The sequence below is a fragment of the Chionomys nivalis genome, chromosome 7, assembly GCF_950005125.1.
Source record: "Chionomys nivalis chromosome 7, mChiNiv1.1, whole genome shotgun sequence".
NCBI classification, from domain to species: Eukaryota; Metazoa; Chordata; class Mammalia; order Rodentia; family Cricetidae; genus Chionomys; species Chionomys nivalis.
Window position 1 is genome coordinate 94264615 of NC_080092.1, and position 24357 is coordinate 94288971.

The following is a 24357-nucleotide window of genomic DNA, read 5'->3' on the forward strand; positions in this document are numbered from 1 at the left end:
AGCCTTCCCCCCACCCCCCCTCCCATTCTCAGGTTTAGCTATACTTTGTGCGGGTTCTGAGCATTTTTTCTGTTTGTCCCCCTCCGTCCCATGACACTGGGAGTCCCGCTAGCTCGTTTTGTGAGCAAATTACTGGAGGGAGGCATTACTCGTGAGCGAAGGGGAGATTTTAGAAACAGGTTGAGGTTTTCCCAGAATAGGATTCATGCCACTTTTTGTCCTCGTAGGGAGCTTTCTAGCTGTGGCACGGTGTTCGCTGCATGACGGGAGCGGCAGTTCTGCAAGGCTAATGATATGCAAATGACAGTGTGATGGACACCATACGCCTTGCTTGAGGTTCTCAGCCGGCAGCAGTCACTTTGCTCCCAGTGGACCTCTTACGATTGCTGGACAATTGGTTGCCGTAGCTGTGGGAGAGCACCATGGACTTCTGCCTAAGCCCAGGATGCACGTCCCCAAGGGAACATGTCTGACCCTGGATGTCCAGTGGGAGACTGAATGCTGTGGCCTGGGTGGGGTTTGAATGTCTGCCCCAAGCTTGATGGGTTTCAATACATCTAATCCCCATTATGAGGCAGGAAGAGAGGAGGCACTTTACCTGACCCTGGCATTTAGGGGGTGGGGCTGTAGGGCTTGATTAGGGTGGGGTCCGAGGTCATTAGGGCAGAACTGTATGTGTGAATATTGGGGGTTGCATAAGAGGGAGAGATCAGAACACACACACACACACACACACACACACACACACACACACGTTTCTAGACATATGATGCCCCGTACCACCTCCTGACTCTGCCAGCAAGGTCATGACCAGCTAAGGTCCCTCAAACTTGGACCTCTAGATCCAGGAGTCAAAACATGGCCCCTTCTCTAACTCAGTCAGTCTGCAGGTTGGCACAAGTAGAAGTGGGCAGTGGGCTAAGATGCTGTAAAAGCCTGTTTGCAGAGGGGCCATAAGCAGCTTCTTCCGTAGGAGGCTGTAGCTGCTGGGCAGCAAAGCACAGCTCTGCATCCTTCTCAATGGGGTGAGGAGGGTGGGGTGTGTGGACACAGCTACTCTTGGAAGATGGGAACCCCTGTCCCATTCCCGTCTGTTAGAGCAGGGTAACCTTGGAGACCAGTTTTGGTGATGACAGCGCTCTAGTGACTCTGGTTGCAAGTGACTATATGAAGTCACCCTTCCTGTCCATTGCTCCAAGTTGGAATTTGGATGGGCAAAACCTTACCTTCTGCAGTTTTAGCTCACTGGAATGTGGCCTAATGGTTATTGTGACTGGCATTGCCTGCTCCAGCACTCTAGCCTGGCAGCCGTGGAGCCTGGGAGCCACAGGCTCTCTGACTTGTCACTTTGATTCTCTCAGGAGGGGTCCCTAGCCCTGTGCATGTCAACGGTCCCTTTTCAGGTAACTGTGGAAGGATGCTGTACTCATTTCCAATATGCTCATAGCATCCAGCTTGCTGCACCCCAGACATGCCCACACTGGGAGAAGCTGGGGAGAGGAACTCTGAGTGGGGCGCCAATAGCAAGACTCACCTCTCAGGCAGGGGCTGGGTCCTCTACCCTTGTTCCTTCAGTTTGCCATGAATAGCCTAACCCTAGCTCTGCCTTTAATTCACTGCTCTCATTCAGCAGCTCCTTTCTCAGTTCCAAGAGTGTTGGATCTGTAATCTAATTAAGGAGAGAGTAAGCCATCCTACAGTGTGCCCAAAGGCCCCAGCATGTGTCTCTGCTAGGAATCATGTCCCCTTTTAACAGCAGGCTCGGGGCCGAGCCCTGCCTGGTGGTTGAGAGGCACACTCTATAGATAGTGAGCCTTTCATGCTCTGCATAGCCTGCCGGCTAATAGCACTTATCAGATATGGAGCACTGGCACGCGCGCACACACACACACACACACACACACACACACACACACACACACACACCACAGGGGACTTGCTTCCAGGGAGCTGTTCTGCTCACCTATGAATATTAATTTGCTGTAATTACCAAAATAAAACCACTCCAATGCTTCATCACAAATTTGGTGGACGTGTTAATGAAAGTGGGCAGGCGTGGTCATGTATAACCAGGAGTGTACGTGTGTGTGCGCACGTGCACGTATGTAGTTCCGCAGGTCAAGGTTGTTATGTCCTGTTAGCAAAAGTGCTGGGCATGAGAAGCAGATGAGGATGGAGGATGGGGATGAGAAAAGGATGAAGGATGGTATTAGGAAGGTGATCATAGACAGAGCCTGGAGTAAAGGCATTATCTCCTGCAAATGGAGTGAGTGCCATCATGCCCCCTTTCACAGTCAGGGCAGACATTACTAATCAACTCATGATGTTCTTTCCCATGAGTGTGGATGGAGCCTCGGAATTGTTTCCAGCTCTGAGTTCCAGGCAGCCATTGCCAACTGGTTAGCCTGCAGGATGCCTTCATTGATACACCTGGGTTCCAAGAGCTACGCTCAAAAAGGGACTGAGGATGGGGTCGGGACTCACTGACATATCCCAGCATCTCTGTGGTAGAACATTTCCCTTCTAGAATGTGATCTCAATATCTTCATGATGGGTGATCCATTCAACTGGCTTTACTGAGTTTTATGCCTGGGTGGTGTGTGTGTGTGTCTCTGTGTGTGTGTGTCTTGTGTGTGTGTGTCTCTGTGTGTGTGCTCGTGCACTTTGACTCATAGGGCAGCTGTCCACCTGTTCACCTGAAGCGTGCTCCATCTCTCATCTTGCTGGGTACCCATGCGTCATGCTGTCTGCTAGCCATCTGTTCAGGAAGAGACCCAGAGCCTAGTGGTGTGGATACAGAGAGCCTTCTGCCTGAATCCTGCCATGTTGTGGTTTCTGTCAATGGGATGTGAATACAAGCTTGTTATGTGTGGACTTCCTCCTTTCTTGTCTGAAATATCCAGAGAATTCACTGGGCTGACAGGCTAGAGGATGAGGCATGTGGAGCATGGCCAAGTGTCCTGCCATTTAGCAAAAGGCCATTCCAGGGCAGTCAATAACAGACAATCCCAGACAAGTGAGCCCAACCATAAGAAGGACTGAGTCTAGCTCAGGCTAGATCACCAATCCACACACTTCTAAGAAAAACACAGTAAATAGTTATTGATCTATTGAGATGTTTTGTTACACAGCAACATCATGCTGTAAATAGCTGATACATACTGGGGATTCTTTTCTTTCTCCTCCCTTGTTTTGTTTTTCCAAGATAGGGTCTCATTATGCAGCTCTGGATGTCCTGGAACTCACTATGTGCACTAAGTGGGCCTTGAATTCACAGAGATCTACCCATTTCTGCCTCTCAAGTGTTGGGATCAAAGGCGGGTGCCACTAAGCCTGGCTCTGAGGATAGTTTTCAACTCTGGCTACACATTTGAATCAAACTGGGAGCTTTAAAAAATTCTGACAGCCAAACAGCAAGCATCCCATTTAAATTGAATCTGAATGCCTTAGGCAAGAACCTAAGGATAGGCTCATTTCAAAGTTCTCACGGGGGTCAGATTGAGAATTGCTACATCAGGATCAGCTCTATGATGCACAGTTGCTTACTTGTGTCTGTGTGCTTGTCTGCACATATGTTTCACAGAAGGCAAGGATTATCATGACTCAGCATCTAGGAAAGATCTGGAAAAAGAGTTGGACCTTGCCTGCTTTGCTTTATGGTTGCTGCGGGATAAAATCAATCGCGTCAGAGGGCTGTTGTGAGGGCTGAGCACTGGGCAACAAAGTTGGGATAGGAAAGACAGCAAGACAGAGCTCCTCCTTCCTCAGGGGCTACATCAGCCATGGATAAGGGGTGGGTAGGGGAGAGGGGATATACATTTGTGGGTGCTTAGCACGGTCCCAAGAACTTAACTCCACTGCCTGCAGCTTCTGAAATTGCTATATTACTATGCTACTATTATTGTGCTTCTATTGTGGGACTTGATGCTTCCCAAAGGCACATCTGCCCCCATCTTCCTACACTCACTACAGACCGTGGTGATGGGGTTGTGGGGAGCTCCCAGCAGTCTGCACAGGTAGCAAGTTGTAGCTGGCCAGGGCAGGTTGGGAGAAGGTAGTCTTTCTCTAACGAAGGGATAGTTGGAGTGGAGCAGCGAGAGGAAAGCCTGGGCTAGCTCCAGACAGCAAGCAGCTCAGGAGGTGAAGCCTGCTTGGGGGTGAAGGGTGTTGGCTTCACTGCTAAACCCCCAGTCGAGGCCAGGGCAAGACAAAAGGGCCTTTGTGCATGCTGAAAGGGATGTGTGTGTGTGTGTGTGTGTGTGTGTCTATTCCAGCCTTCTCTGGCCACACCATCTCCTTGCAGTCAAAATACACTGAACAAGCCCAGCCACACCCGAGAAGCATAAACACCTGCACACACCCACCCCTGCCATGGCCTGAGTCCTGGGCACGTTCCTATGGCAACAGTGCCTTTGCATGGGCATGTTTGGGTGACTTAAATCCTCTGGGAGCATAATTATCCTCCGGTTGAATGTGGAGGTAACACCCTGGTCCCTCATAAACTGAACTTCTCTCACCGTCCAGGGGAGTGCCCAGCTGGCTGCGTTACAGAATTACTAAGACGTTTCTATAAGAAGGTTCCTCCTTTGCATTTGGAGACTTCATCTGGCCCCAGATCTCCTCCCCCAGGTCTTTCCCGCCAGTCTACCCCAAGTAGGACCTCACATGCGGCTGCTGGGCGGGATCTTGCGGCCATCACGGAACCAGGTCACCTGTGGCCGGGGGAAGCTCGAGATGCGGGGTGCTCGGATGACGGCAGCTTCTCCGTGGGATACGCTCTGGTGCTTCTCACCTTCCTCAAAGCTCCCCATGTCTGTAGGGAGAGGAGGTGCAGAGGTCAGGGGTCAATCCAGTCTCAGGGCGTGCTCAGCAGAGGGAGAACGCTGTGAAGAGGAAGACCATGAAGAAAAGGCCACTTCTCTTGGAGCGCCCCACATCCCACCAGGCGTGTCAAACCTGTGCCCTCGCCTGGCTGCCCGCATTCCAGGACAGCTATGAATACAGTTCAACACGTCCATAAATGATAAGCTCTGTCACGGGGCATGGTGTTGGATGCTAGCAGTCTGTGTGATGTGTCCTGCTTTGATATTTAGGTTTTGTGTAATTTGTACCCATGCATCCTTGTCTCAATTTATCCAACAGCCATGAGAGGCTTATTGTTTCCTACATTTTACAATGGCAAAAAACCTGCTCAGATAGGCTCAGCTAAGTTAATTAACCTGTCTAAGGTCATATAGCCAGCAAGGAACAGAGCCGGGATTTGAACTCAGACCCTGAACTCTGGAATTGGGTTACATTTTCCCCTTCCTTGCCCTGTGAAGCTATTTCAGTAGAGAAGGAGATTAGGTTGTAGAGTCTTGGGGATGGGACCTCTGTGCCCTTAGGCAGAGGGAAGGGTGGGTATGTTGGAATGAGTGAGGCCTCCCTTGAACATAAACACTCCATTGCTCTTTTCAAAGCATGCCCAGCCCTTGGCAGATAAGCCGAGGCATTGCTGCTAGCCCTGACCTTCTGTAAGCCAGCAGGAAACAGAACAGAGTAATCACTGGAGGGTGTCTTCTGGTCTCCTGTACGTCTGCCTGCTGAGCTGGGCTGGGGTAAAGGGCTGGCTTCCACAGCACTGTCTTAGAATGGGCTTTGGGAAAAAGCAACTGGGCTTCTATGACCTTGACAATGGATGTGTATCCTTGAGACTCCAAGTGTGCAGCCTGAAGCCACAGCACAGGTATCCTGTGGAGTCTTAGAGCCCCTGGACCTGCTGATCAGAAGCCATAGACTCTCAGAACACCCAGTGAAGAGCACCCATGCCCACCTGTGACAAGCACTGATTGACTATGCATCGGAGGCACGGGAGTTAAATGCTGTTGGGGTATCTCCCCCTCCCGCGAGCTTCCTTTTTTTTTTTTTTTTTTTTTGGTGTAGAGTGGATGGGGATATCCCTGTTAGTCCCCACTCCGCCCTCTAATCTATTACTGTGACAGGCTAGACCTGGGCTAGCCTGACCCGCAGGCCTATATGTACTGGGAGTTCAGACTATGACTTATGGAGCCTTAGTTTCTCCTTTACCCAGGGTCCCCTTCCTAACTACGAAAACACGTGCCCTACTGCAACAGAAACTTTATGTCAACTCCTAACACGGGGTTCAGGCATTAGTATTTCTAAAGTGAGCCAAGCCTGAGACCTGCTGTGTTGGCTGAAGGCAGCCAGGCTCTTCTACCCTATTAGAGGCAGTTACTGGGGACTGGGCAAACCTGCTAGGGTGCTCCCCACTTCCCTAAGACATGGGAGGCCCCATGGAACACAATTGGGTCTCTGAGTTCCTGACTCCATTGCTCGCAGATGCTGCAGCACTCCGAAGTGTAAGGCTGCTAGCACACGCGCGTTCATTTTCTCCAGCCCCGGACTTGACACTCTTAGGCATCCCGGTCCTTTGCTGGCTCACCGAACCTCGACTGTGAGTTCTCTGCAAACAACTTCCAGGTCTCCGGCTCCTCCCTGGGCTCCAAGGCACCATTCCTAACAGTCTCCTGTGGGTGGTTGTGGGTGAGGGGTGGGAAGGCAGGGAGACCTTGCTACATCTTCAACAAGCTCTACTTTTTGTGCCGTTTACTGTCCTCTATCCGCCGCTTTGCCCTAACCACGTTAGCTCAAATCCTTGGAGTCACAGATGTTTCTTCCCAATTCCCACAAAGTCCTCAGTTCTTCCTTTGGGTACCATTTCATGAGCCAAGGCCCTCCCGACAAGTTAGCCCATTTGTAGAGCCACTGGTCCTGATCTAGATCATCCCCCAACCCCGTACGTTATCCTAGGCTGTTTTTCTTTTTCTATTTAGAGCCTGTGGGGTCTCCTTATTGCCCCAGGAAAGTCTAGATCCTCTTCACCTAGATTCGAGGTCCTCCACAACCAGACAGCAAACAGCCTCTCTTGCTTTAATGCCCAAGTCTCGTCTTGACACCTTGAGTGGCATATATAACCTACTCGCCACGCTAGGCTTTTTGTTAGGCACCTGCACAGATGTTACTAGGATGAGCCATAGCTCACCATGGTACCTTGGCTCTCTAGCATCCTGCTTCACGGAACTTAGGGTTTCAAAAGAAAACAGCTATAGACGGCATCTTTGTTTTAACTTTGGCAGGCACTGAATATATTATATAGTAACTTCGGAGACTTCAAGGGTCAAGTTCAACTCCTAGCCCCACACACTCCAAGTCTTTGACCCTCGACCTTGGGGGACGATGATTTCCTCTCCCGTAAGAGTGAAATGCCTGGGTAGTTTCCTCGTGAGTGGTACCGAGGGCTGTATGAGATGATGTGTATATGCCAGATTGCATCTTCCCAAAGGTGCCTGAATCAATATTTATCCCCCTTTCCACATGCTCTTATTACAGTGTGACTCACACTTCCCCCACAGATACCCTCCCCTCGAGTCTCGGGAGCTTAAGACTATTCTATCAATAGAACGCGCTGGAAGCGATGCTGCATGGTCTTAAAGGTGAAGTCATTCAAAGGAGACAGCATCTACCCGGCTCTCCTTGAGAGATGCTTGCCCTTAGAACCCAGCCACCATGCTGTGTGGAGGCTCCATTGAACATCGTGGTGGAGAAGAACTGGGCTTCCCAGGCGATCGCCATCAACCCTAGAGGCCCAGAGGAACATGAGTGATTTCACTGCAGCCTTGTGGCCACTACGGAGACCTCAGTTGCCGCCAAGCAGGACTGGCTGTGTCTTGTCCCCACTGTGCCTTTCCCAGACTCCAGACTCATGGTGTGAGTTTTAAGCCATTGTTCTGTACCATGCTGTCTTGGGGTCATTTGTTATGCAGTCGTAGAAACGGGGAGAATGTAAAACTGTCAAATAAGTATATCTAATATCCCCAGCATTAAAATACTGGAATCCTGTACATTTTTCATGATTTAGTGTAAACATTTCCTCCTCAACAAAGATTATCCCAAACCATCCAAATAGAATGAAAACCCGGCATTTACCCTCTTCTGGGTTTCTTCCAGACAGACTATACATGCATTATCTCATTTGAGCCTCTGATAACATGACAAGCTAGATTTTAATAAATATGCATTTTTAGTTGTTTATTAATTTCTATTATTTGGTCCTTTCTATAAAAAAGTCACATCAATAAATCAGGTGGATTTTAGTTCTTATAATAATTTTCATCTATTTTTTTTTTAAAACTTTTTGCAGAACTAAGAAGATAGATTTAAACAATTTAAAGCAATTTCATGATAATAGTGTTTCTTTCTCCCCACTCTCTCTTGTTTTATTAGCTCCATTTGGACTGGGAGGAAATGAAGGTTCATGGAGATGAAGCGGTCAGTCCGACATTAGGCAGTTAGGGTCTAGCACGGTGTCGCCTCCCTTTGCACACCCTCCTTGCTCAGCTGCGGTTTGCATTCTCCATGGAAACCCATGCTCTTTCCTACTTCCTTCTAAGTGATCAGCATGGACGGACATATGGGGCCTACTGTATTCACGAGCAATTGCCTACCAGGTGGCTAGGTCCTAGCTCTGCTTAGAACCAAGAGCTCCTAATGGAGTCCTACTGTGTGTCAAATGGGCTCTCCTAGAACCAAGAGCTCCTAATGGAGTCCTACTGTGTGTCAGGCGGAAAGACCTGGTCTCCTGGAGCTGTTCTTGCAGAGGACCCAGATTCGGTTCCCAGCATGCACAGCATATACTGTAATTCCAGGTCCTGAGATGCTACGCCCTCTTCTAGGCTCCCTGAGCTTCTATGTGCACGTGGCATGCATAGATTCACATAGGGACACACACATACCCATAAAATGAAGAAAAAAAATCTTAAAGAAAGGAAAGACCTGGTTACCGAGTTTACAACCTGGCCTGGCAGACAAGGGCATAAGAAAGTGTTTAGTGGCTTCTGTGACAGCTGCTGGGAAGGAAAGGACAGAGTTTTCTGAGAGGTGCTAACAAAGCCTTCCTCAGGCTGGGAGGCATCTTTCAAGGTGAGGCATAAAAAGGGGTAGGTATAGCTAGGTGTGTGTGCACGTGTGGCACCCGTGTGTGTGGATGCACATATGTGTGTATGTGTGCATGTGGTATGTAAGGAAAAAAGGTATAAGGTGGGGCAGAGGGAGGGGGTGTACAGCAAGTAAAAGGTCAGCCGTGAAGAAGAGACAGAGAGCCGCATGGGTGAACGGATGGATGGAGGACTGGAAAGGAAGAAAGGGATGGAGGGCTAGATTATTGAATTATGTATGTTTATGTTTCTATGTATACATGCTATTTGTATGTATGGCTGGAAGAATTACATGTGGCTATATATGGTTTATGTATAGGTGGATGATTACATATATGGAGGGGTGTAGATATGTAGAGTAGATGGTTTTGTGTGTGTGTGATGGGTTAGATGGTTGGATATGCTTTACTTGTATGTGGATGGTTGTAGGTGGGCATGCATGTATACGTTTACAGTGGGATGCGTAGAGGAAAGATGGGCTTAGTTAGCCTTGGTCCCTAGTCTGCACAGATCCCATCTTCTACCCCTCTACTTCAGAGTCCCTACCTTACCGTGACTCCCAGGCCCCAGGAATCCTCTCCCTTTTAATGTCACATGAGCTCCAAGATCCACTCAGAGAGCCCCTGGCCCAAGCAGGCAGCATCCATTGTATACACCCGCCCCTTTCAGCCCACTGCACACCGCTGGGATGAACTGAACTGCGCAGGGGGAGGCTACTGAGGAGGTCAGCCTGTCAGTGCAGGAGCTGGACTGAGGAAGGGCGGGGGACAGGCTGGGTCCAGGTCTCCCGGGAACTTTCCTCACTCCCTTTGCTAACTCCCTGAAATGCTGCTAATCCATCTACCCACCCACCACGTTAAGCCCTGCAGGACCTATCCAGCCTTCTAGACACACTCCCACCAGAGCAGAGGTCTGCAGGCCCGAGGCACAGCGGGTGTGGCCGGGAGATCAGTTCTTGATGTCATTGTTAGCGCTCAAAAGGGCTTGTGCGGTAAGAATTCCACCGCAGACGACATCCTTGCACCCACTTACCTTGATGTCTTTGTTAGAGCTTAAAGGGCCTGTGCGAGAGAATTCCACTGAAGACTACATCCTTCCACCTACTTATCTTTAAATCATCAGCTGGATCATGCATACAAAAATGAATATATTATATGTACAATTTGAAGGAAAAATTAACATCCCTGTCTGTATGCAGCACCCAGTTAAAAGTCAGGATGCTGTGGGTACTCCGTTCCCCTTCCCCGGCTGCCTCCCCATCCCATTCTGGCCTCTACAGGGCTAACCTCTCTCCAAAATGCTGGGCCACCTACCTATATGGCCTCACAGACAGGGATTACTCAGTCTTTTTGTGGCTAATTCAACCTATTTTTAAACATTCACCTCTGGGCTTACTCTGTATGGGTGGGTGGGTGGGGGATAATGTGTGTGTGTGTTTTTGTTTTTGTTTTTTTTTAGTGGCATTTCCCCCACTCTGAAATCCTGATTTTCAAATCAGCCATCTTCATAGCTTCCTGGAATTCCCTGGGTTATGTGGTGCTGATGCTATGCACAGCCCCTCATGGCCCTCCCAGCACACAAGTCACATGATACTGATGCTGTGCACAGCCCCCTCTCCCCCCATAGTCCTCCCAGCACATAGGTCACATGGTACTGATGCTGTGCACAGCCCCTCATGACCCTCCCAGCACACAAGTCACATGATGCTGATGCTGTGCACAGCCCCCCAGGGCCCTTCCAGCACACAGGTCACATGATGCTGATGCTATGCACAGCTTCTCATGGCCTTACCCACACACTGGTCACATGATGATGATGCTGTGCACAGTCCCCTATGGTCCTCCCAGTACACAGGTCACATGGTGCTGATGCTGTGGACAGCACCCCCCTCTCCAGGGCCCTCTCAGCACACAGGCTCTGGGATCCCTCTAGAGCTCCATTCCAAAGAGGCAATTGCTGGCTGGAAGGGTGCATACATGGTAATTTGACTAATTATGCCACCCACCACTTCTCTAATCTCATCAATTTACCAATTACATAGGTGTATCCCATGTATCCCATAGGTGTATCCCATAGGATACACGCCCAAGATTCTCTTTGTGGTTTTATGGATTTATCATGAAAATACCCCCCCCCCCACCGGATCCTACCTTAGCCCTGCCTCCACCATCAAAGACTTCAGCTCATTCTGAGCACAGCGTGCTACGCCCACGGTCTGTCCCGAAGCTCCCATATCCCCAGTCTACTTTCTGATGCTCTCTCTTGCTCTCACTTTGCTCCAGCCACCCCGCCTCAGACCTGCAAGTATACCACAGGGCCTTTGCACTTGTTCCCTGGCTGGGGATGATCTTTCTTTCTATGTGGCTCACCCACCTGCCTACCAGATTGCTCGGTTTCAGATCCTTAGTGGCCATTCTCCATTATTTCATGGAGTAGGATCCCTGCCGCTGTCCCCTATTCCTCTCACAGGCTCCACTCTTCTTGTAATACATTGCATTCATTCATGAGTCTCATTTATATTATATTATATTATATTATATTATATTATATTATATTACATTATATTTGCAGACTGCTTAGCTTTCCTGGAGGGAGGGATCTTGATTGTGTTTCCTGCTATATCATCACTACTTGGACAAGTGCTGGGAATGCCGTGGGACATTCTACAGTAATTGTAGTCCTTATTTTTTTTATTTTTCTCCAGGCAGGTCATTGCCATGTTTCTGAGGTTGGCCTGTAATCCACTGACATCCCTCTCTTCCAGCGTCCTGAGAGTCGGGATGCCAGGCATATGCCACTCATCTGGATAGTTACAGCCGTTCATGACTGATGTAAATATTCAGCAATGGACGCTCATGACAAACCTGTCACGTCATCCCAAATGTCTGCACAGCCCCTGCTATCTTATCCTTCACCCACTTTTATGCTGTAGACGGGAAATCAGGAGAAGCAGAACAATCAGTGTCAGGCCAGTCCCGTGACTACAGAGCCATCCTGAATCCCGTTTTGAATGAGTGGTTAGAAGGATGCTGCTAACACGGGAAGTGGCTCCTGGGACAAGCAGGTCCTTGCCATATCCTGTATGGTTGAGTTTGGCATTGTGGGATGGAATGGGATGGTTTGGCAAGTACCATTCTGAGCATGTCAGCAAGGTCTAGGGAAAAGGGAGGGGCATCACCCAGGTGAGAGGATCAGAGAGGTAACCACAGACCCTGAATGTGGTGAAGGCCTGGTTTGTGGGAATCCCAAGTCTGGAGAGCCTTTCCAACCTCCTGGCCATTCATTCTACTTACAATGGCAGAAATTTATGGTGACTTTTAAAACACAAAAGAAGAGACTAAGTGGGATCAGGGAGGGAGCCGGGTCAGGGGAGAAGTTTTATTGACTCCCCTTAATTGCTGTAATTAAAAACATGTAAAGAATCTTTTTTTAAAAATGACCTTGCCATTATCATAAGTTGTTAGACAGCTGCCCTTATTAATTTCTCATTAGAACACAAGTCACAAGGCCTCTCTAGAGAGGGGCAGGAGCTGGGGTGGGGCCTGTCAGCTCCGGGATCCATTTAAAAGGGACTGGGGAGCAAGCTGCTTGAAGTCACAGGTCCAGAGTCTCCTCCCACCCCTAGGTGGGTGCAGCAAAAGAGGGGAGAATGAGCCAGGGATTGGGAGAAACAGCAGGTACCACTCACTCTTAGAATGGTATCCCTGTGCAAGAAGATAGACAGACAGATAGACAGACTGATGGAGAAAATTGAAAGAGCATGTTCTCTTCTGTAATACCAAGAGGAAAGAACAGGCCAAACTAGACCTTTACATCTCTACAGATGCATGCATACACATAACACACACATATATGTGCACATATACATACATATGTATATATATACATATATATATATCCCTGTGTGAACATTTGCACACACAAATCCATACAATGCATGAACACACACCTGCACAAACACATGCGCTGCTATGCAGAGGCAGACTGACACAGTTACACATATTCAAGACACATGTGTATGTGTACACACGTGCACACAGACATGTTCATTCTCCTTACACACACGATCCAAAAGGCAGATAGATCAACCTCTACGAGTACATTTGAACATGTGCATATACTCACATGTACACGGACATACACGCAGAGGCTTCCCCAGCTCTGTGCCTGCAGGTTTCTGGGACACGAAGAGAAGCTAGTGTGTCCAATTCATATTCCATGGGCTGCAGGTGCCCTACGGTTATGAATGTGGCCAACACAAAATCAGAAATGCACTTCAAACGCGATGTGTGTATGTGTGTTTTCTTTTGTGACTTGAAAGCATGGTTTCTGAGAGTGAATCTTGTAAATGACAAACAGCATGTCAAAAGTGTCACAAAGGTGGGCATGCCTGGCACTAGAGGAAGATGCCCCATGCCCTTCCTCCAGCCAGGGCTGTCAGCTTCCTGAAACCCAGTGTTGCGATTAGGGCTTTGCTCTTAGGGTGTAAACCGAATTGCCTTTGATGCTGGCTTATGGGCCGCCTGTCCTCGGCTGTTCTTTACGACTGTTTTCCCTAATTATCACACACACACTCTCTGACACGCTGTGAGGCTTTCTCTGCTCTTTCTATCCCCGACTTCTCTCCCCAAAGCAGCCTCTTCCTGGTTTTTACTCTGCAGTTATTTTCTCAGAGCTAGGGTGGCTTCTCTTGGGAGCTTCAGCACCCATGAAGATTTCCCAGACTTCTGTAACCACCGATGGTGGCCTTGGGCAGCTTAGAAGAACCCTGCAATGGGTCTCGGCTGTAGCAGGCGGCAGGTTCTTCAGGAAGCAGCGGGTCTGGGGAAGGGATGCTGAGTGCTTTGAGGGGTGGTGGCCCCTGCCCCTGGGGAATTGAGAGTCTGACACGACCCTCCCCCTTACCAGAGGAAACCTCTCTGGGCTTTGATGGTACCGAAGAGGAGTCAACCACTAAAGGTTGAGTGTGACCGATTTACTCTACTCCCTGCCCCCTTGGTACTTCTGGGAGCCCCAATACATCATTCCCTGCCCCCTCATAGGGTTACTGCTCTCCCACTTATGCCTCCTGGAGATCACGGGAAGCCTATGCTCTGGTTGCTCTAGGCGGGTTATTCCGAGAACAGTCATGTTGTAATAAGGAGCGGCGGGGCTAAGTTTTTAGCACCCAGCCGCCCGCATGGTTAGCTTATGCCCCGAAATAATTACACCGGAATCTGTATTTTTTTAATCACTGTCTGGCCCATTAGTTTTAGCCTCTTATTGGCTAGCTCTTACATATTGATCTAACCCATTTCTAATATTCTGTGTAGCACCACGAGCTGGCTTACCAGAAAAGATCTTAACCTGTGTCTGTCTGGAGTGGGAGAATCATGGCGACTCCCGACTCAGCTTCTTTCTCCCAGCATTCCGTTCTGTTTACTCCACCCACCTAAAGGCTGGCCTATAAATGGGCCTAGGCAGTTTCTTTATTATTTAACCAATGACCTTCCTCCATCACAGTCAAGTCAAGGCAACCGTTGCTCCTGCCGAATGAGCTAGAGGGTGGCAGAGTCAAGGTTATGTTTTGCTGGAACGAAGTGCCAGGGAGCGCTGGGCTCTCCAGTCATGGCACAGAGAAATGGTGTAAGTCACCGATGAGCTGTGTAGCTTTGCTGAGTTCCCATGCCCTCTCTGGGCCTCGGTTCTACCAGGCATAAAATGAAAGGACTGGCCTGGCCATGCAGGAATAGCTCCAGTGATTTGGAACAGGGGTGAAAAACAACAGTGTTGGCCCCGTTATTGCCCAAGTCCCCAGTATACTCACAGGCCACTTGGACCTCCGTCTGCCGCTGTAGCAGGGCCCCCATCCGGTTACGCACGATGCAGCGGTAGAAGCCAGCGTGGGTGCGGTCCAGGCTGGTGATCATGTACCTGGGGGACAGAGGAGACAGTCAGTAAGGAAGGAAGGTAGTTTTAGAGGTGCAGAGGTCAAGTTGGGCTCAGGGTCAAAGGTCATGTACACCTTATTCTGAATAAAGATTAGAGAAAGCTCTTGGGCCTTGACATGTAATCCCAGCAAGGTCCTCATCAACAGGATATGGTACCTCCCATAGGCCACAGGACTTTGCTCATCTGCTCAGGATTCAGCTTGAAGTTCTTTTCTCTGCTCATGTCCAACCCTCCCTGCCCAGGGCTGCTCTGTTAAGAAGTTTTTGTCCCCTCCTGCCTATGCCTCACTGAGAAGACAGGGACATTTGGTTTTAGGCCAGGCACAGGGCTGTGTTGTAAGTACTAATCAAAGGAGACAGGTAACAGAGGCAGGGAAATTTACACGTCTCCCCAAGTGTTCTCCATCAGCTCTTCTTTTCTGCCACATACAGGGCTGTGCAGTAGAGCTGGGGACAGAGCCTTCTGAGCCAGAGGACTTGGCTCTTGTCCACGTACCTGACTCAGAGACAAGCCCTCAGCCAGATCATCAGGCGCTTGTCACCCAAGGGACCAGAGAGTTGTCACTGGTGGGCAGGTGGCAGGAGAGCAGGTCTATGGTGAACTTGCCTTCCAGAGAGGCAGGAATGAGGCGATCAGTGGAGAAGACACTAGGTAAATGCGATGGGGATGGTGGCCCTGAGAGATTCCCTTTGGCATTACTAGGCCATGGTCCAGCAGGTTGTCAGAGGAAAGAGGACTTAGGATCATTGATATCTTTCCCCAATTCTCATGGTCCTTGAGTTTGTCCAGGTACCTTGGTGGACAGATTCAAAGCCATCTATTTCCAGGGTACGCCAAGACTTGGATGGAGTAGTTCATTCACAGGAGTTGTTGCTAGTGTTCTAAGAGTCTTGATCTGGACCCACCATCACTACCACCACTACCATTATTACCACCTCACCACAATCATCACCGCCACCAGCACCACCATGAGCTGTGCTCCTACCACTACCATCATCACCACTGCCATAATCATAATTGCCATCACCATCACCACTGTTACATTACCATCATATTCATCATCATCATCATCATCATCATAACCATCAGCACTATCCCTGTCACCGTCATCATAATCACCACCACTACCCATCATCTCCACCATCACCATCACCATGAACATCACCATCATCACCCATCCCACCACCACCGTGATCACCACCATCACATCAACATCTTCACTGTCACCTCCATCACCATCACCACTGTCCATCATCATCGCTGTTGTCTTCATCATTATCACTTCCACCATCATCACTCACTGGTGGTCTCACCATCACCATAACAAGCATCATCGTCACCACTGTCCTCCCACCATGATCACCATCACCCCTCATCCCATCACCACCACATCATCACTATGATTACTACCATCACCATCATCATCACCATCATTTCTCCCCACCGTGATCATCACTACTTCATCATAACTATCATCATCACCATATCACTATCTTCACCATCACCATCACAGAGACCATCATCACTGTCGCCATTTTCTTAAATATTTCCCCCACTCTCATTACCATCCTTAACCATCTCTATGACTGTCATCACCACCACCATAATCATTGCCATCGTCACCAGTATAATTACCACCACCTTTGCCACCATTACTACCATCACCACTATCACTGCCAACACCTCTACTACCATCACCATGGTCATAGTCATTACCCCATCACTATTACTACCAACTCCCCATCACCATCATGGTCACTGTCCTTACCATCACCATCGCCATCATCACCATCATTATCTCCACCATCACTATCATTACCACTGCCACCACCATTATCATCATCTCCATCCCATCGCCATGGTCACCATCCTCTTCACTGCCACCATCACCATTGTCACCATCCCCATCATGGCACCATCTGTGTTCCAGATGCTTTTCATAGATTTCTTCATTTTATACATCCATTCCCTGACTCTTGGACGAGTGGCACTTCAGAAATATGGATTTACGTAAGACTATCAACTTTTTAACTTTATCAAGATCATTAAAACCAATCAACCAAAGGGCAAACTGAATCAAGGGAAAGTCATTGTAAAACAGAAAATAATAATATTGTAAAGTGCTAGAGAGAGAAAAATAAATACAAAAGGCTAGCACCCTCCCCAAAAGATATTTCTGAGATGATAAGAAAGAACCTTAATATAAAGGTAACTTACACAATACTTTAAATTTTATGTGAAGCTCCCTACACCGCTACATCAACATGCTACCTGCACAGCTGCTGCACTCTGTCCCTGCTGGCATTGGAGGGGCTTTGGCTTGGTCCTCACATTAACACGATGGAGGGTACTTAGCAAGCCATTTCAGAGTTCTGAGGATCAGACACGCCTTGGCACTGACTTATAGTTCCACACATAATAAGAGGCAGGGTCCGGGTCCCACTGAGCCTGTGAAGTAGCTCAAGGCTGAGGCCACACCCCGAAAAGAGATCCACCTTCAGCTGGGGACTGCCCAAGCATGTGTAGAGTTTCTCGGACCCTGCAGTATCATCCAGAACCTTCTTGTTGCTGTAGCCCCTTATTTATGCCAGCAGCCACAGGTCACATCTGTCTTGACCCTTGTGGTCAAGGGGCCTAAGCTCTGGTAAATAGTACCCTTCTTTATTCTCAATCCTGTCCCAAGTACTTGCTCTCTGCTTGCTATCCCAACTCTTCTGAGCCAAGAGGCTGTGGGAAGATTGCTTGGGTCTTGAAAGGGGCAGGGTAACCCGGGAGGATGGCGGGAGAAGAGGTGGACTGAAAAAAGTATCTCCTTTTAGAAATGGGACCTGGAGGCCAGTGAGACTGCTCAGCGGGTAGAAGCTAGTGACACCCGAGGGCCTGAGTCTGATCTCCAGAACCTGAGTGAAGGTGGAGGCAGAGGATTCCTGACTACCACGTGTGTGCAGCACAGGTGTGCATGCCCACACATATCCACACAATGATGGCAAAGAGAAGCAAAAGAATGCCATCTGTTATTGCTAACAAACAAACAAACAAAACACCAGGGGAAGGAAAATAAAGAGAAACAGCTGAGACGTTCATGAGGAGACACTTGGCCTCTGTTGCAATAAAAGAAATTGAAATCAAAGCAAGACCCTGTTTGCGTGTCAGACTGCCAAAACACAATAATGAATGGACGGGCAAGGGGAAGGGAAGGGGAAGGAGGAGGAGGGGAAGGTAAAGGGGAGGGGAAGGGGAGGGGAGGGAAAGAGACTTGTTTGTGGTTTGTCGGTGATACTGGGAATTGATCTATCCTTTGGGGCAAAAATCTATGGCAATTAGAACATGTAAATTCTTTGACAAGAACTTGTGCTCCCTGGAGGTGGCTCTTTAGTTACGCTTGCAACAGTGTGACAGAAAATAAAAAAATGTGTACAAGGATGTTACTGTAGCACTGCTTGTGGTAGTAGAGAAAAACAAAGAGAAACGGTAAGCAACAGACTTGTCCATCAAACCAGAATTAGATCAATAAAGGATGCTGTGGTTCCTGAGTGAGAGAAGAACACCTGTGTAGGATGAACTAGAAAAAGTCTCTAAGACACCCAGGGTGAGAAAGGGAAACCAAAGCAGGGAGACAGAAGAGTTACATGAATCAAAACACAAAGACAAGGCTGTGAGTGGGGCTAAACAACCTCAGAACTGACTGTTTGTTAGAAACATGGATATAATGGATCCCTGGCTGTTGCTGTTTAGAGAAGTGTTATCAAATCCTTAATGGTTGGAAACTGACTCAATAAAAACAATTGAGATCGTTCCCTATCCTCAAGTTAAAAAAATAAATAAATAAAAAAAACACGTTAGGACATTATCTGGGCAAATCGAAACACTAATTTTTTTAATGTATATACTAATACTCATTTGTATGTGTGCACATGTACACAAGTGTGCACTCACAATCACACAAATATTTTTGAGACCCTGTATCCATAATGAGTTATTTCTCTTTTGGGAGACGAACCCAAGACTGAAGTTGGGGGAGGGCCATGTGTACTTTTTTTGATTTTACATCTCTCTATGTCACTGGGATCATCTTAATCATATACATGGATTGTTTTAATTTTAAAGATGAGACTTAAAAAGCGCACTTCGTGCACAGACTCTAAGTACACGTTAAAAAGGCACCAGGGACCCGTTCAAGCTGAGTTTGTTTGCCAAGGTCAGTGATGCGTGGCAAAATTTTAACTTTAACGAAAACCAGTTTCTGCTGAAAAACCGATGTCCATGTCCTGCAGCCAGACAGCCCCAAGTCCCACCTGGGGGTCCCGAGGAAGGACACAGGCTGTTCGTCTATTCCCTGACCTTTGGGGGATACCTTCTTGTTTCTTGTAGTGGAGGGCAGGCATGCTTCCTCGCCTAGCAGCGCTAGTAGCTTCCCTGCCTTTCTCCTGCCTTTCCCTCCCTGACTGTCTGAACGCTACTGCTCCAGCCTGGGAGACCTATTTCAGGCTTGCAGGTCCCATTATTTAAATCAATACTTTTACACACTGCCTCTCTACCAGGGGAGCTCTATACATAGCACCAGAATGCAGCTCTCGTCGCCCGCCTGGGATGGGAGGAGTCAGCTAGCCAGTGTCTTGGTTTCAGACTCAGCACACACCATAAGCAGCCCCAGGAACGACAGTAACCATATTCATTATTGTCATTATGTCCCCTGCTGTGGCGGAGGAGACACACACCCTGGAACCACAGCTCTGTCTACTCCATTCGCCTGTGGCCTCTTGGCCAGGAAGGAACTGGAAGAGCCAGCCCTGGTTCAGGTCCATGAGGAGCAGTCATGGAAGAGCTGTCATGGATGGGCAGATGCTGACTGTCCCTGCCACACCAAGAGGAAACATAGTGAGGGAGAAAAGTACCAGGACTCTCCTGCAGGGAAGATGCAGGCTAGACTTTCAAGACTGGTCATTTGGATGAGCTACCGAAGTTTTCATGCCTCAGGTTCCCTATCTGTAAAGTGGGCATGATGGTGGCCCACTTTACTTGGATGTGAACGTCTCCAGGCATAGGGCAGCTTCTGCACAAAAGGCTTGTTGAATGAGAGAGCAAATGTAAGGACCACGGGTGGAAGGTTCTGGGATGCTGTGGGGGGGATTCAGAGGGGAGGACCAAGAAGAGAACATGTATGACCCCTGTGCTAAGCACCAGCAGAGCTCAGACTTCCTTGCTTGGCTTTGAAACCCTTAACCTAGTCATTTCCCTTTATTCTCAAAGAGGAGGAGCCTGCGCCTGGCTCTGAACATCTGAATTCTCCCAGCTCTGGTTCCTTCAAAGGCTCAATTATAGGACTTTCCCCACGAGTCAGAACTCAAAGACTAAAACAGGAAACATGTGGTAGGCCGTCCCACCCTCCCTGCACCCCAGCTGCCTGTCACTGATGACCTGTAAACACACATGGAGAAGCTCACATGCAGTGCCTTCTTCAATACATCTTCGAAACTTCTTTACACAAATGTGAGCAAAATTCAAGTGTCAACCTCTCTCCTTCACAACCAGGCAAACCCAGGCCCCTCCTTGGTGACTGTGTCTTAGACACCTTCCCACCACCTTGCCCAGCTCTGCCTTGGACTTTGTCACATCTGCTGGCTCCTTTGGATGCAGGCAACTTTCCATTCTCTGAGTCAGCTGACCCAAGGGAGCTGGGGGCAGAGGGGTGCAGGGAAGGGGCTTTGGACTGGGCAGGAAGTTATACCACAAATCCACACCTGTCCTGATGTTTGTCAAAGTGCGCCCCTGATTTAATTTAGTACGGCTCCGCCTCTCAAGTCGAGAAGGGCTGGGGTAGAGTGTGCAGCTTAGCTATGGGGGAGGGGGACCAGGAGAGATAATTGGATTTTTAAAGAGACAAGAGACAAGGAAGTGAGCGAATAACCGCCTAACAAGTGCTGCGTCGTCTCCAGCGCTCGGTGGAACACACAATGCCCTTTTTGGTTGGAGTCCTTGAGTGTCACGGTTGATATTTAAAATGATTCTTACCCACATTAAATAAGATATTTCAATTCCACGAAGCTGTCAGGAGCTGATGCGGACAGCAGAAATAATAGGCATACTCTCCTTGTATTGTCCTGGTTAATAAATCAGATGCCTGGAGATGCATGCCAGACTCTCATGGGGAGGAAGGGTGCACATGCACGTGCACTTATAGGGAGCACACTTGCCACACGCAGAGTGCACTCCTGCATATCCACAGCATGCACCACCATTTGTACACACTACTGTGCGTGTATGTATATGGTCAGGGATCGCAGCAGCCCGCAAACTCACAGGCGTACACACACTCGTGTCCCAGCTCTCACGACTGCCACTTTTCCTCATGTAAACCATGTTCAGAGGGCCACTATGTCCACTGGTGGTCAGCAGGGACCCTGTGCCTGCCACCTGCTGATAGACAGCTGGGACCAACAGCTTTCATGGTCAGTATCGAGCAACTAGAGTCAGGGAGAGAGCATTCCTAGTCTCCTCATAGGGTCTTAGGGAGCAGGTAGCAAGCACCACAATGTGTGCATGTACATGTGTGTAGGTGTATGCATGTGTAAGTACATGTATGTATGCAGGTATGTGCTTGTGAGAATGGAGGTGAATGCGTATGTTCTCAGCTTGCTTATGACACAGGGGACAAAGATAGTATGGGACCTGACCAACTAGAGATGGAGTCGGCTTTTGCGTTTTAGTGGTTTTGTTGTTGTTGTTATTTTTAATCGTGTGTGTGGGTTTGAGTGTAGGTTTGTGCATATGAGCATGGGTACCTGTAGAGGCCAGGAGAGGGTGTTGGATCTGGTGAAGCTGAAGTTACAGGTGGTTGTGAGCTGTCTGGTGTGGGTTCTGAGACTTGAACTTGGGTCCTCTAGAGGAGATTCGTACACTCTTAGCTGCTGGAGTTGGCTTTCATAAAAAGTCTTCAAGAAAGAGGGCTCTGCGCTTCACAGGGAGCCACAGACACACGCTGTGTGGTAACAACATGCCACTGTGCAGCTCACACCTGACAACCCCTGCCGTGGCTGTGTGAAACATCAGCGTCCCGAGGCCTCAACACTTACAGCCAATTCCCTTCAACCCTGAACAAACGTGAGAATCGCGGCTCATGGGAGCCTCTGTTCATAGGTGAAAAACAGGGTCGGAGACAGTCATTAACCTGTCGTGGTCACACCGTATGTCAGCGCAGTCTGGCATGTAGAGGACATGAGACCCGCATGGGTGTGCACGCAGGAACTTGGAGCCCTTCATTCCTGGGGTTCACTCTGAAGAGCAGTTTGCCTGCTCTCTTGGACATGGAGAAGCTCTGCATGCTGGTGGGGAGCGGGCTGTTGATTTAGACAGCTTTTCCTTTTTGAGACAGTGTCTCACCTGGTAGCCCTTGCTGTCACAGAAATCTGCCTGTCTTGTCCTCAGGGCGCCGGGATGAAAGGCATCCACCACCACACGTAGCTCTCAGATCCCTCTCTGCAGCCCAGGTTTACTGAGAACTTGCTGTAATTCTCCAGATTCATTGCCCTGAGTACCGGGATTACAGACATGAGACACCATGCCCAGCAGGAGAGAGCCATTCTGAGCTGGTTAAGAACTGGATCCGGAAGATAGTGATGTGAGGGAGGTTTGGGATGAAGGTGTGGATGGCTTGTGTGAAGCCAGAACTGAGCCTTTTAAAAGATGTCCAATTACATTTATTTTGTATATATGTGTATCCACCATGTGGGTCCCCAGGATTGAAATCAGCTTGGCAACAGGGACCTTTATCCACTGAATCATCTCACCCTCCTCCTGGGGTGGGCCTTTTAATGAAGGAAGGGGAGACCAAGGAATGGAAAGGTTTGAGACAGCTAGGGTCACCTTGTGGTGGATGATAAAGTCACCCCAACTAAAAGCTTAGCTCATGGAGTTGGGGGTTAGGGAAAGGGAAGAGAAAGAATAGAGAGGAAGGAAGGGAGGGAGGGAGGGAGAGAAGGAGGGAGGGAGGGAGGGAGAGAGAGAGAGAGAGAGAGAGAGAGAGAGTCACTCCCCTGCACAGGAAGCACAGCAAGTCTGAGGATGACGTCATGGTGAGCACCCGAGGGACAATTTGGGAGCAATGATTTCCACTCTTCTATTTTAAGCATCGTTTGTCTCGTGTTGTAATTCCCTTCCACGTCTCAGGTAAGAGTCTGACACACACACTCAACTGGCTTCTGCAGTGGCATCTGGGGAAGAAGGATGTTGCACTCTGGCTGGGGCAGGAGCACCTGTTGATGAGGAACCCACGGAAAGGAACAGGAGCCGGCAAGAGGGCCCAGACAGGGAAGTGAGGTCTGCCAGCATCTTTCGGGGGCTAAAAAGGGTCTTAGATCGACATTTGGATATTAAGAGACAAAGTCGCTCTCAGATATGGGCAGACATGAGCATAATAGGCTCCCCTGCCACCTAGGGCCCTGGAAGATGCAGGGATGATGCTCACTGTGGACAAGATGGAGAGGAACCTGTGACTCTGAAAGTTGATTATAGGAGTCAACCTGACCAGGCTAAGGGACACTCAGGGTTAGTCATTTTTCTCATTGCTGTGACCAAACCCTTGAGAAAAACACTTAAGAGAGGAAGGACTTATGTTGACTCGTGGTTTGAGAGGACATGGTTCATCATTGTGGCAGGGAAGGCATGGTGGCAGGGAGTGAGACAGCTGGTCACACTGTTTTCAGTCAGGAATTGGAGGGATGGATGGGGTGTTCAGTCTGCTTCTTTTCTTTTATTCAGTCTGGGACACCCATGAGATGGTACCACCCACATTCAGGGTAAATGTTCTCTCTTCAATGAAACCTCTGAAAAAAATTCTCATGCCCAGAGGTGTGTCTCCTGGGTGATTCCACGTCCAGACAGGTAGACAGTTGAACTTAACCACCACACAGCAAGCTGGTCTATTGATTCTGGGTGTCCACGAAGGTACTTGACAGAGACCAACATTTGCACTGGAGGACTGAGTAAAAGGGATTACCCTCATCAATACAACTAGGCATTTTCCAGTCCTGGAGGGCTGTTATAGCAGAACCAAATGGTGGAGAAAGGAGGGATTGGATCTGTCTTGAGCTGATATGTCCATCTCCTCCTGGCCTTAGATGCTCAAGTTCGTGGTGCTCAAGCCCTTAGACTCTTAGAAGTGTGACCTCCCCAGCTTCCAGGCCTTTATACTCATGTGTTTTACACACCTATCTTTCTTAGGTCTCTACTTTCAGACTGTGAGACTTCTTGGTCTTCATAGCCTCATCTGAAATCTCACACATAGGATGGCATACTATTATACACATGGATATCTTATTGAGTCTGTTTCTATGTTGAACCTCAGCATAGGCTGAACCTCAGCTAATGTACCATCTTCAGGACATGAGGACAAGCTGATGCCAGGCCAGGCAGCGGGTCTGTTTACATATATGCA

General features: G+C 48.8%; 1 protein-coding gene across 1 annotated transcript in view; it reads right to left on the reverse strand.

Annotated features, from left to right (window-relative positions):
• The window catches only part of Sdk2 (sidekick cell adhesion molecule 2), a 278134-nt gene that overhangs the window by 103272 nt on the left and 150505 nt on the right, over nucleotides 1-24357 (reverse strand). The window contains exons 3-4 of the mRNA XM_057775509.1: nucleotides 14800-14906; nucleotides 4666-4813 (exon numbers count right to left, since the gene is read on the reverse strand). Coding sequence (XP_057631492.1) covers nucleotides 4666-4813; nucleotides 14800-14906 — 255 coding nt within the window. The remainder of the gene's footprint in view (nucleotides 1-4665; nucleotides 4814-14799; nucleotides 14907-24357) is intronic.